This window comes from Brachypodium distachyon, chromosome 1, assembly GCF_000005505.3.
Source record: "Brachypodium distachyon strain Bd21 chromosome 1, Brachypodium_distachyon_v3.0, whole genome shotgun sequence".
NCBI lineage: Eukaryota > Viridiplantae > Streptophyta > Magnoliopsida > Poales > Poaceae > Brachypodium > Brachypodium distachyon.
In genome coordinates, this window is record NC_016131.3 from 63,101,410 (window position 1) to 63,113,897 (window position 12,488).

The following is a 12,488-nucleotide window of genomic DNA, read 5'->3' on the forward strand; positions in this document are numbered from 1 at the left end:
TATCCCTCATATTGCTTTTAGTATATAATAGAATCTGTCAGTACAATATCTGCCAAGAAATAAGGAGACTGGTCTATCTTATTCATCAGAGGTAATTCAGCAGATCATCAAGCAAAACTTCCTCCGAATCTCACCGAGTTACGCCGAGTGGTAAACATTAACATAAGCAGAGTGCAGACACAGTCACACAGATCGATGTCAATCCATGCATGCGGTCACAAGGCCAAAACAAACCAATAGTTTACGACTAAATTTAAGCAAACAGTGGAGCAACAAACTCATCAATGAAACGGCAGCACCTTCCACTTCTGATTTACGCCAGCGTGGGCCGAGAATAAGATGACAGACGTGCCGTCATGCGCCCCTCCGGATTCAGGCCCGCCCTCTGACGCATCCAGTACAAAACCGATGTGGCTGACGCTCCGGATGTAATGGAACCCTTCTCCAAGGTCGTCGCTCCGCGTCCACAGAAGCGCCACGTCGACCGAGTCCGGGCTGTAGCCGACGACTTGAATCTACGGACGTACACACGGTCAATGCATGTATGCTCGAAGACACAAATTTGATGCATTGCAAGTTGTAGGAAACGACCGTACCGACTGGTGGCACGAGGGCGTCTGAGCGCCTCCCCGGTCGCTCTGTTCACCAGCGCAAACGGCCGGTGGCCCTCCTGGTCCGTCACGCGTCCAGTGTTCCGAAAGCTCTGGATCCAACACTAGGCGGAAAAGAAGAAGCAACAAGACATGAGTAACAACGTACGCTGTGCCAAAATGCATACAGAGCGCGAGTTAATTAAGCGACCGACCTGGGTCTCCTCCTCGTGGTCGGTGCGGGCGAGGACGGCGGTGCCGTCACGAACAGCGAGGCTCAGGTCCTGGTTGCACTGACAAACTATCCGGACGTGCTGCGCGCGCTCTGCCGTGGGGGCGATCTCCCACAGCTGGTTCTTGCCGCCGTTCCAGCGGTAAAGGATGAGCCGCGTGCCGTCACGCACGCCGCCGTACCGAGGGATGGCCTTCTCCGCGTCGAAGATGTAGTCCGTGTTGTTGACCATGCGGATCCGCCGGAAGCCGTCGGCCAGATCCTCGCTTTCGGCCCACAGGACCGACTCGTCCAGATACCCCGGGTCGAACTTTATGGCACGGACCTGTAGAGAAAATCATGGAACATAATTGAATCGATCTCACGGAAATGCGGGGAGCAATTTGGCTTACTGGTAGGTTGTAGCCGAAGGAGTGCTTCAGGGCATCTCCGGTCGCTTTATTCACGAGGGCAAACGCTGGGCTGCCCGCCTCATCCTTGAGGCCCTCAGCGTACCTCACGTCCTTGTACCAGAGCTACATCAAAGGTGGTGGGAGGGAAAGGGAATGCACAGAACGGACGTGCACACAGAAAACAAATCACGCATGCATGGCATAGCCAAGTAAGAAACGGACGTGTGACTAAGCAGAGAAGAGCATTTCTTGCCTGACGGTCGTCGTTCGGGTCGGCGTTTGTGAGGATCACTTCGCCATCAACGATTGCGAGACTGTGGTCGTCAGAAGCACGGCAACGGATCCTTAACGTGTAAGCCATGGTACCTGCGGGCTGCGGCCGTGGATTGCGAGCGATTACGAACAGATGGCCCCTCTACCGCTTTTATACTGTTGGAGTATGTGGATCGACAGCGATTAGAAGTTGAAGCAGCACTATTTTTTCTGGAATGAATCGACGTTTTTTTTTTTGAAAGAAAGAGGAATGAATCGACGTCGTAACGGTTCGTGCTCCCGAGACATGGAAAACTGTACCGTCGTGGTCATTCAAAGCTGGCACTTGAAAGTGCTCTTTTTTTTAGTGCTCTTATAATTCCTCTTTTTTTTTTTACAGCTGCTCTTCTAATTCCTCTTCGCGTCGTGAAATGCTGAACCGATATCATTATGGTTTTGCTAGGCCGTAACGAGATAAGATGTCTCTTTTCAGCCCAGCTTTTCGTACGTGGGCGGCCCATTCGAAAGTATACGGTAGATAAGATGACAATATCGATGGTAACATCCTCTCAAAAACAAAAATATCGATGGTGACAAAAACATACTACAGATTCCCAAAAAAAACAGACTAATTCCCTAAAAAACAGACTATATATAGTCACTCCGTCCACAATGAGAGAAATGGCGGTTGGCACGTGGCACCTTCCAAATGCATTTTCTATCTCACTTCTTAATTTTTTTTAAAAATTTCACACGTACACTTATTTGTGGACAGCAGGTTGGTTAGGATGTATTCCCTAAAGAAATGTTGGTTAGGACTCTTCTCCTTGCTCTGAATTTTTGTTTCTTTTTATTTTTTTCATTGTGAACGTAATATTGTTCACTGCTGCTTATGATAAATACACTGGTCATTTCTCTTTTTTTTATTTTAATTCTTCTTCCTTCCTGAGCTGAAGATATGATATCAGAAATTTTTAAATGATTTTTCATAAGACTGATGAACATATTTCTCAAAATAGATGATCAATAGTTGTTATCGAAAAATTTGTTCTGTAAAAGCCGGGAGCATGAAGGCACAAGAACATTGAATAAGCGTGCAATGATGACCGCCGTACCGCGTGTGTTGTGGGCTTGTGGGCTGGTTAGCACCGTTGTGAATTTGTTACAATTCATTTAAAGAAAACAAAAAAAAACTTCTACTGCTTTCTTTCTGTATTGGAAGCAACTTCATTGCTTTCATGAGTGTCTACTTCTCGTGCATAATGTGAATTTTTCTGTTTTTATTAAGGGCATCTGAAGGACGACTCTTATTTGATTATTTGAAAATTGTTGGTTGAGGAAAGAAAGAAAAGAGAGTGAATAGAAACAACTATTGATTGGGTGGTTAGTGTGGTGATTTTACTGCTACCCACCGGGGATCAAACGTCCCATAACTGGTTATCTTTCTAAGAAAAGGAGAGACATAGCTCATTGAACGAGTTATTCTCGTTGAGGAAATTGCACATTCCACTCATTTTTGGGAGGGTTGTTGCGGAAAACACCTACTCGATGACTTTTTTGCGGAACACACCTACTCAATGTCTAATCCGTTGCGCAAAGGTCCTGATCCTCATTTGGCCTCGTTAACTTGCTTTCTGACCGGTGGGGTCCACTAGTCAGAGACACGCATTTGCTCGCCCTGCAGCGCCGCTGCTCGCGCCTGCTCGAGGAAGTGGCTGTTGGGAATATGCCCTAGAGGCAATCATGTATGATGTAATTCCCAATGTATTCATAAATATTATTGAGTTGTCCTTGTTTGAACATCTGATATGTATCATTGAATATGTGATTTGATTGTGGAACTATGTATTCATGTTGTTCATACTAAATTGTCCTTAGTCATTGAGGTTGTGCTGGACACATAACCTAGACTAATGTGAAAGTTGGCTGATGACTCGGTTTCACTTGTCATGGGCATGGTGATGTCATTCCAGCTTACACGGACTCGGCTAAAGAGTTTAGCGAGTCGGACTGACCCATATTGAGATGCAACGAGTAGGTCGTCATTTGCATGTCTCAATCAATGTAATCCTTAGACCTGAGGTTATCGCACAATCCGAGTTGTGGATCACCAACTTAGGTTCTGTCAAACGTTGTTCCGTAACAGGGCAGTTATAAAGGCAGAGTTCGGGTTGACTGAGAATCAAGCTGTGTGATGTGGATAACCAAGATGGGATTTTGCCCCTCCGACTGGAGAGATATTCTCTGGGCCCTCTCGAGTGATATGATTCGGGAAGCATGGCCATGCGCGACTTGGTTAATTGTTAACCGGGTCGATCGACTAAGAGTTAGTCGGATGAATCGTATATCACAGATCGAGAAGAGAGTTGAACTATTAAAGGGATGACGATTAATCGCCTATAGTTCGACAAGGTATATCGTGAGGCAAAAAGGGACTAAGACGTATGTCACATTGGAAGGTACGTCGTCATGACTCGATGGTACTTGGGAGTCGGCACGTTCTGCTAGGAGCCGCTACCGATTGATCGATTGTGAGTCGGACTCCAATCGTGTCCAAGTCGCCATGAGCCTGTGGGGTCACACACTTAAGAGCGGGAGCAAGTATTTGGTCGGGTTGGACCCGAACTGGAATTGGGCTGACAATGCGAGTTGGACTCGCAGGGTGGATGGGCCACAAGGCTTGGAGCCCACTTCCACTCGATATATAAGCAGGGGCGTGGGATGCCTAAAGGGCACGGTTTTTTCCACTCTCATGCGTTGAGAACCCTAGCCCGATTCAGTTCAACCGTCGCACCGGATCTAGCAGTCCGCCGCCGGAGCTCCTCCTCGCACGTGTGGATACCGGCAGAGGTGCTGTACGTTCAGCACTTCGACGATCGCGGGATTGGATCGGCTGGATCGGATCGAGGGACTGCACTGCATCAAGGCGCCGCATCAATAATCCGCAACTGCGCGTCTAGTGGTAATCCTCGTGGCCTTCTACCTCGGCTAGATCTTGGGAGTTCGCGTAGGAAAAGTTTTTTGTTTATCTCTACGCGCCCCTTCAGTGGCTTCGAGGGTCACGGAGTCGAGCGGAGGAGGCTATAGGCGCAGAGGTGGGTCATGGGGCGCCGGTCGATGGCGGTGCCAGCCCGACCCACCGCTGCACCTTGGGCTTCGAGGCGGTGACGGCGATAGTGGGTGGGGCGGCGGCTGTCAGAATCGTTGGGGCGCACGGGCGCAGCTTGGCCGTAGGGGACGCCGGAGCACTGGCGGGGGTAACCAGGGGACCGGTGGAGCCCTCGAGTGCGGTGGGCAGGTCGACGGCGGCCTCCATCGCGGCGGGGGCTGCCGATGTTTCGGCGGCGGGCGGCGGGAGCAGGGGGTTGACCGGAGGTAAATGGTGAAAGTACCAACGTGTCTTCGACTAGTGGGCCCCACTGGTCAGAAAGCTAGTTAACGAGGCCAAACGAGGATTAGGACCTTTGCGCAACGGATTAGATGTCGAGTAGGTGTTTTCCGCAAAAAAAATCGTCGAGTAGGTGTTCTCCGCAACAACCCTTCCAAAGATGAATGGAATGTGCAATTTTCTCTTTTGTCGTCATTGCAAAATATCAAAGCTGGCTGCTGCACCTCAAATAGGGAATCCTGGGACACTGTCAGGACACGTGTGTCACCTTCTCTTACCAGGATGTTTACCACATATGGGAATTTGGGACCTGCTCCGATATCAAGAGTGTCCATCCATGCCAACTTCAAAGCATGGGCATCATGCCATAAGTCATAATACTTCATTTTGTCCTGTAAAAACTGCTCTCGGCTCTCTAAATGTGCAATCTTGCACATTGTTGTCAGTGACGTGTCTTTAAAGTTTATATAAAAGTTTAAGTTGCCAAAAAAAAACATGGGCATCACCACGGCAGGTATGGAGTAGGCTTTTGCTAGCACGGAGTAAGTAATCAAATTCTCAATGCAACACATGGTGATCAAATTATCAAATACTCAATGCAACACACATGGTGGAGCACGGCCAGAAAAGGCGCGGCAGCTATCTGCAAAGCCTGTGACACAGATTGACTCCGGGGAACGGATGAAAAGAAGGAACGGAGCAAGAAGGAGAAATCACCACGAGGGCGGAGCCGAAAAGGGCCTCCTGCCGCCGTGTCCCGCGCCGTGGAGACACACCCAGACCCCGATGCCACCTGCACTTTACAGCGTGGGAGGGAACGGTCGGTCGACGGCTTGCCCGGTTCCGCCGGGCGTCTCACCTCGCATGCCATGATGCCAACCAGCGACCGCGACCAGACCGGCAACTCCGCATGCTAATGTAATGCCACGAGCCTGCCGCAGCGCGACACGATCACAGCGATCGGTCTTTCCCTCGGTATGTTTCAGCCGGATCAGCTGGTGCGTTGCGTGCAATCACACATAACTACTGTGGCTGAGCAAGACCCTATTCCAGTGGCAGTGGCTGTTTTCTCCTGGTTGCACTACTGGGTCCAAGGTTCGGATGTGATCGTTTCTCACTTTCTTGTCCGTGTCTGGCTTGGACTTGGTCCAGTGATCTCTTGAGAGATCTTGGGATGCTGGCTTTGCATCCTGTACTGTGTGACAGGACAGGATCTCCGAACCGAGTGATCCAGTTGTGTGGTACTAGGCACTTGCTCGTTTGGGTGACTGGATCAGTCTCACAAATAGTAACTTACATCAACGAAGCGGTTTACTTAGTTGCTTCATACTACTCTCGATGAAGTGACACTGAGGAGTGAGGACTAATAAAGCACATGGGAATTAAGGTTGCTCGGGTATTAACCAAAAATAAAATAGAAAGGTTAAGGAGCCTCCAAAAATATATTTCTTCGGTTTTCAAAATGTAGGCCATGTATTAACCAAAGATATACAATTCGAGAGGTGACACATTTAATTTTTGACCATCTGGTTGCAAGCACAACATGATCGACCATTTAGGTTGCTACTTTCGTTGGCCACTTAGTGTTACCAACATGTTTGACAATTGATCACGGGATAGTCATAAGGCTGGTCATAGTACATGGTAACATAGAGTAGTAACATGTCTTTGTTACTACTCTAAGTTACTACCTTCATAGTGGGTAGTAACATATATGTGGTGTCATGCATTGTGTCATTTATTAGGTTGTAGACTCATCTTGCTTTGGTTTGTGTGATGTTATAGTAACATATCTAGTTACCACAAACCCCTCTCTCCTCATTAATAACATGCCACATCACCAAATTTGCTTAGTTGGCACTTATGTTACCACTTTTGTTACTCCCACTATGACCAGCCTAAGGAGGCTCCAATCGTTGATCCTCGTAAGGGCAATTGGTCTCTATTGGTCACATTGGTTGTCTAGGAAATGACTTTGTTTCTAATAAGAAGGTTTTTGCATATCCACTGCATGTTACGTACATATGTACAATGATTGTGTGCATCGGTCGATGAGAGGCCGGTTTATCCCTTTTTTTTTTTGAAAAAAACGTACCTATCTACACGTTGCCAGCTTTTCATCTATGATACATCGCCCGACAAACAACGAGGTTCTCCTGGCGACTATTACTTAGGTGGAGCGGTGACCATGGAGATGTTCTCCCCACATGGATGGGGACGTAATCTTGGGATCGACGATTCATCGCAATAATGATAGTTTGATCACCGTTTTAGGCATATTTAGGGCATTTCAACAATAGGTACTACACAGGTACTAAGAAAGTATTAACCAATATGGAGGAACAATACATATCACAAGTAAAAAGAGAAGATGACATGTGTATCCATCAAGAAAGAGAAAACATATTGAAAAGGAAAGAAAAAAAAATCAGTATCGAAACATCGACTACCATTAGAGATGCCCTTATAGTGTGGACAAGGATGGGCCTCAGCCCACATGGAACTTTCCACCCAGCCCATATAACATAGTTTTCTATTTAAAAAAAAACTTGGCTCGATGTCCATGCGAACATCCGCTGCTATCCCAGCCAGGACCAAAGTTCTAGATCCGCCACTAGCCTTTTGACCGACTTTTGCTTTTTTGTATATGTCATCTCTGGATTGCATGCATCTTGTAATACAAAGGCCGAGTGTTTTGATTTTGTGTAGTTGTATCAATTTGATATGACTCTGCAATTTGATATATGGTATGCCAATAAAATTATAAAGACCTCCTTTTCTATATATAAGAGACAATGTGATTCCATTGTAAACATCAACAAAAAGTTAACTTATTCAGAGTAGGTTGATGCTAATTTCGACCAGCTTCGAACAAAAACAGCGCTGGCAGTTAATTAATGTGCAAGGGATGATTGCAGAAAGACTTGAGATCCCATTAGCATGCCTAACAACATTTATACAGTTACTACTAACCTGTAACCAAATTTGCCTAATATTTTTTTCCAAAAAGACATGAGACATATAGGATACCCCCTCTATAGGCGTGTTTCTTCTTGGTTTGACTACTTTCAACTAGATATGCCTCATCATCGGCCTTCCTTTATCATCATCTAGTACCGCGTGGGACTGCTAGAGTTTCTACATGGTATGCCCATAAACCTGACGTGTAACAAGCTACTCCTACATGCATGCTAGCCTAAGCTACGTACCCATTCTACAAACCACGACCGAGAGCAGCTGGTGCATGCTATGCTAGCTGAACTACTGACAAGGAGATAACATCCAGTTGCAAAGTCGCGTCCAAAACAGAAGCTAAAAGGTTCCACGTAGTTTGGCGAGCATGGGTGAGCAGGTCAAGCAGATATTGCTGACCATACCACGAACAAGATGTAGCTAGCTAGTGACCCCTTGCTTAGTGCAATTTGAGAGCATTGTCTGCACATATCCTGCTTCTAGGGAACAGATCGTTGTTGAGATGTGAGAGGGACACTGACCCGACCACCAACCTCTCTCATGCATGGTTTTGGCTTTCTTAGTCTCGACGCTTTTATGTCTCTTAGGGCATCACAGCGTGTCAAATATCAAATTGACCACGTAGATCCAAATAATTTGGGTGCTAAATTCCAAATTTCCTGCTGTGTAGATGACACTAAATTGGTATGCGGATGGGACCCACAAGGAAATAAATTACCAAACAAATCCACCGCACCCCACTTTCCTCTCTTCTTCCTCAACCGCTCACCCTCCTGCTTCCCATCTACGGATCTCCCCATGTCCCCATCTTCCATCCAAAGAACACGATGGAGCTAACAAATTCCAGGGCTGCTGCTCTTCCTCCCATCTGCTGCACTAGAGAACTCGCCGCCACCCCCACTGATGGCTGCCATCGGCATCGGACAGCCGCCACTCCGCCCATCTGCATCGGGCCGTCACCCGAGAACTCCGCCCGTCGGCATCGGGCCGCCGCCGAGAGCCCGCTTGCGACAGTGCTATCAACCTTCTCCTCTGTCCTTCCGGTTCCATGCAATGGCGCGAGAGATGGGGATGATAATCCGAGGATTTTTTTATTCCCTCGTTGCATTTGGCACCGGAGCAGCTACTTGCTCCGGTTCCAAATTTTTGGAATTTGGCGCTGGTCTGCCAGTGGTGTTTAGGGGTGCCAAATGCCAAAATAACTATTTGGCACACCTACATACATTGTGGAGACTCTTAGTTTTCCTATCACTCACATCTTTGTTTTTTATTTGCTCCTTGTACTCTTTTATTTCCAAAGACCTTCAGTTTCATCCTTTGGTGGTTTAATTGACTTAAGTAACTCGGACTCATAGGAATTCCTTCTCGGATTCTGTATTCGTCCGGTTCATTTGAATTAATATACTCAGGTAGCCGGGGAGCCTTTTCCCCCGTTGACTACACAAAAACAAATTGACATAAGTTATCCACGAGTTTAAATACTCCTATATTATGATGCAAATAGCACTTAGAAGTTAGATTGCACTTGAAGTCGGTTTAGTCCAGGAATTAACAAGACCGTCAAAACTTATCTATTACTATCTACTAGCAGCTGTGCCCGTGCGCATTGCTACGGGTCAACAAAACCACAAGCTATTCTTTTTTTGAATAAGCCTGCCCATTGATATTCGACCTGGATGGTTAGGCTATGTGTTAACATTTATGCCTATGGATATACCCAATGGATCGTCCCGTTATTCATGTGTGGATTATGGATATACTCCCTATGTTTCTTGACATAAGTCATATTAGCTTCCGTTAAGACAAAGCTTTGACCACAAATTACTATGTTAAGGTGTGGTTTGTATGTCGTGAAACCACAAGTATTATGAAGTACTTTTAATAACGAATCTAGCGATACAAGTATTATGTCATATTTTATTTTGAGAAGGCCGACAGACGGCGGCCAGACAGAGGAGGAGGAGGTTGACGGGCGGCTGTCAGATCCGCTGCTCAGCCTTGGCACCAGCGCAACCTTCCTCTACACCCGCAGCAGAGGGAGCAGCTTCCTCCAGTGGCTGAAATTGGCTGCAAAGGGGTGCGCAAGTAGTTGACGGAGGCCGGGAAGGGGTCCAACGGCTGGCGGCGGTGACGGTGGTGGGAGAGTAGGAGAAGCGGGCGGCGCCCTGGCGGCTTTGCTCGGAGGCGGGCACGCCCCACGCATCAGGCTTGGTGGTCTTGGGTTTGCTCGTCTGATGAAGGAATCGTGAATAAGACGGGAGGAAGAGAAAATAACGGGCAATTTTTAATGAAGTTGATTTGCGGAGCCCAACCATCACCGCCAACTCCAATTTAATAGATAATAATAATTGATTAAGTTGGAGTTGGCGGTGATGGTTGGGCTCCGTGAGTCAACTTCGATTAAATTACAACCAATATGCCACTGCACGTTATTTTCTATCCCTCCCGTCTTATTCACAATTCCTCCGTTCACAACCAAGCCCAAGCCCGATGCGTGGGGCGTGCCCGCCTCCGAGCAAAGCCGCCGCCCGTTTCCCCTGCTCTCCCACCACCTCCACCGCCGCCAGTCGTCGGACCCGTTCCCGGCCTCCGCCAACCACCTGCGCACCCCATGCAGCCGATTGCAGCCCCGAAAGAAGCCACTCCCTCTGCCGTGGGTGGAGAGGAAAGTTGCACTGGCGTCAAGGATGAGCAACGGATTTGACAGCCGCCCGTCGGCCTCCTCCTACGTCTAGCCGCAGCCCGTCAGCCTTCTCCTCGCTGGCTGTCCCTCCGCCGCCTCGCCCCAGCAGCTCCTGTGCTCTGCACCTTAGCCCCCGCGCCCGCTTCTCCTGCTCCAACTCGGTCAGCGGTCAGACCCTCTGCAACGGCTCCTTGCCGGACGGGAAAGAGAACCGGGAGGGGACGGACGGGCACTCCACTATGTTGAACATATGTAGTCTCATAATTTTTGTCTCAAATTTGCTCAAATATGGACGTATATATTCCTAAAAAGCGTCTAGATACATGTAGTATTTCAGCAAGAATTATTCACAACAGTTATGACACGATTATCAATCATGTTCAGAAATAATATATCATTTTATTTGATGTCTCTATACGTTTTTTTTGTCCGTAGCAACGCACGAGAACCTCACTACGGAGTATAAATCTATATCCATAACCTACACATGAATAATACCCATCGGGTATATCCATTTTCATAAACGTTGACACATAACCTACAGCCATTCAGGTCGGGTATCCATGGGCAGGCTTAGTACACAGAAAAATAAAATAGCTTATGATTTTGTTGATTCGTAGAAACGCACGTCACACCTGCTAGTGCTTATAAATCACTGGTATGCATGCAGCCGCTGGGTTTGGCGATTGAGGTGCCGATGAGCATGGAGTGCTTCACCGAGGTTTTTTTTATAGAACTCTCCTGTTTTGTAAAGAAGGGCATCCTAGTTTTGTCCTTCAAACTATATGAAGCTGACCAAGTTTTATTAAAAATATATTTCATAATATATTTATTTGTTATTGTGAATGTTGATATCTTCGTCGATAAACATGGCAAAACTTATTTAAAAAAAAATTAGAACAAAGGAAGATACCCTCCTTTAGAAAACTCGGGGAGTAAATTTAGGCAGGGTTTTCTAGCGACCGTGCTATTCATTGATTCTCTCACGTTGCAGAGAACGTTGTGTGTCGGAGGCGACATTGATGAAGTTGCAGTAGTACTCTGTTTTGCCGCGAATGACTGATACTACCCTGTGTTCACTATTTTTTTAGTCGAGTAACACCCTGCGATCACTTGATACTAATTGAACTCCCGACGTGTTTTATTAACCCAGTATACGCCGCACAATTATGAGCCATCGATTAGCAGAATCATTGCGTGCTTATGTTCGTGCATGTTTCCAGCAGGAAAACGACGATGACTCTTGGTTGAATTGAGAAGTTTCAATAAATGAGAGTTCAAAAAAGAGAAGTTCCTACATATTCTTAATTTACTGTGGCAGTCTAGGGGAGCTTGTAGTTGTAGCCTTGTAGGGCATGTCATGTTCCCTGACGTGTAAAAACGATCGAGAAGGAAACAGGAAATACTACAGTTCTTATACACAGACTTTGCTTAGTGTTTGCTAAAGTAATCTCAGAAGATAAACACGTTCAAGGTCCTGTTTGTTTGGGTTTCAGTTTCAGTTTTTGGTGCTTTTAGCAATTTCAAAAGCACTTCTCATGTTTACACATGAAGCTGAGAAGCACTTCCGGACGTGTTTTTTGTGCTTCTGGTAGAAAAACATGTCCGGAGGTGCTTCTCAGCTTCATGTGTAAATGGGAGAAGTGCTTTTGAGATTGCTAGAAGCACCAAAAGCTGAAGCAGAAGCCCAAACAAACATGGCCTGAGACCACCGCGCGTGCACAGCTTATACTGTATTTGTTTTTTCGCTAAAGAGCACAGCTTATATATGATCAGTGTATTCAACGTAACGACAAAAGATAAAAGGAAGAAGAAACGCTCATTGCCAATGTAACAACAGAAGCTAACTATCTACTCTCCATTTGACTAATTATGTGATATGAGTACCCTTCTACTTTGCTAGCTATAAGGCACACGAGTCTGGTAATGCTCAAGTCATAAGTGTTCTCTTTTGGCAAATCTTCTAACACCTTCAACG

At 46.7% G+C, this 12,488-nt stretch overlaps 1 protein-coding gene across 3 annotated transcripts; it reads right to left on the reverse strand.

Annotated features, from left to right (window-relative positions):
* LOC100843020 (ricin B-like lectin R40G3) lies at positions 1–1,604 on the reverse strand. Of its 3 annotated transcripts, XM_024457315.1 has the most exons (4): positions 1,215–1,602; positions 806–1,147; positions 597–715; positions 1–515 (listed from the first exon to the last, which is right to left on the reverse strand). In XM_024457315.1, exons 2-4 carry the CDS (start codon positions 1,052–1,054, stop codon positions 314–316), a joined length of 570 nt encoding a protein of 189 aa, XP_024313083.1. In that variant the 5' UTR covers positions 1,055–1,147; positions 1,215–1,602; the 3' UTR covers positions 1–313. The 3 variants fall into 3 exon arrangements, with proteins under 3 accessions (XP_024313083.1, XP_024313084.1, XP_024313082.1); XM_024457316.1 differs by having other exon boundaries at positions 597–703; positions 806–1,604; XM_024457314.1 differs by having other exon boundaries at positions 806–1,601.
* Between the last annotated feature and the right edge of the window lie 10,884 nt (positions 1,605–12,488).

Bases quoted from the DNA above. Each gene is read 5' to 3' on its own strand.
- LOC100843020 (XM_024457315.1), bottom strand. From the start codon at position 1,054: ATGGTCAACAACACGGACTACATCTTCGACGCGGAGAAGGCCATCCCT. The intron at 716-805 runs GTCGGTCGCTTA...TTTTCCGCCTAG, and splicing joins ACCACGAGGAGGAGACCCAG to TGTTGGATCCAGAGCTTTCG. The intron at 516-596 runs GTACGGTCGTTT...GTACGTCCGTAG, and splicing joins CGCCCTCGTGCCACCAGTCG to ATTCAAGTCGTCGGCTACAG.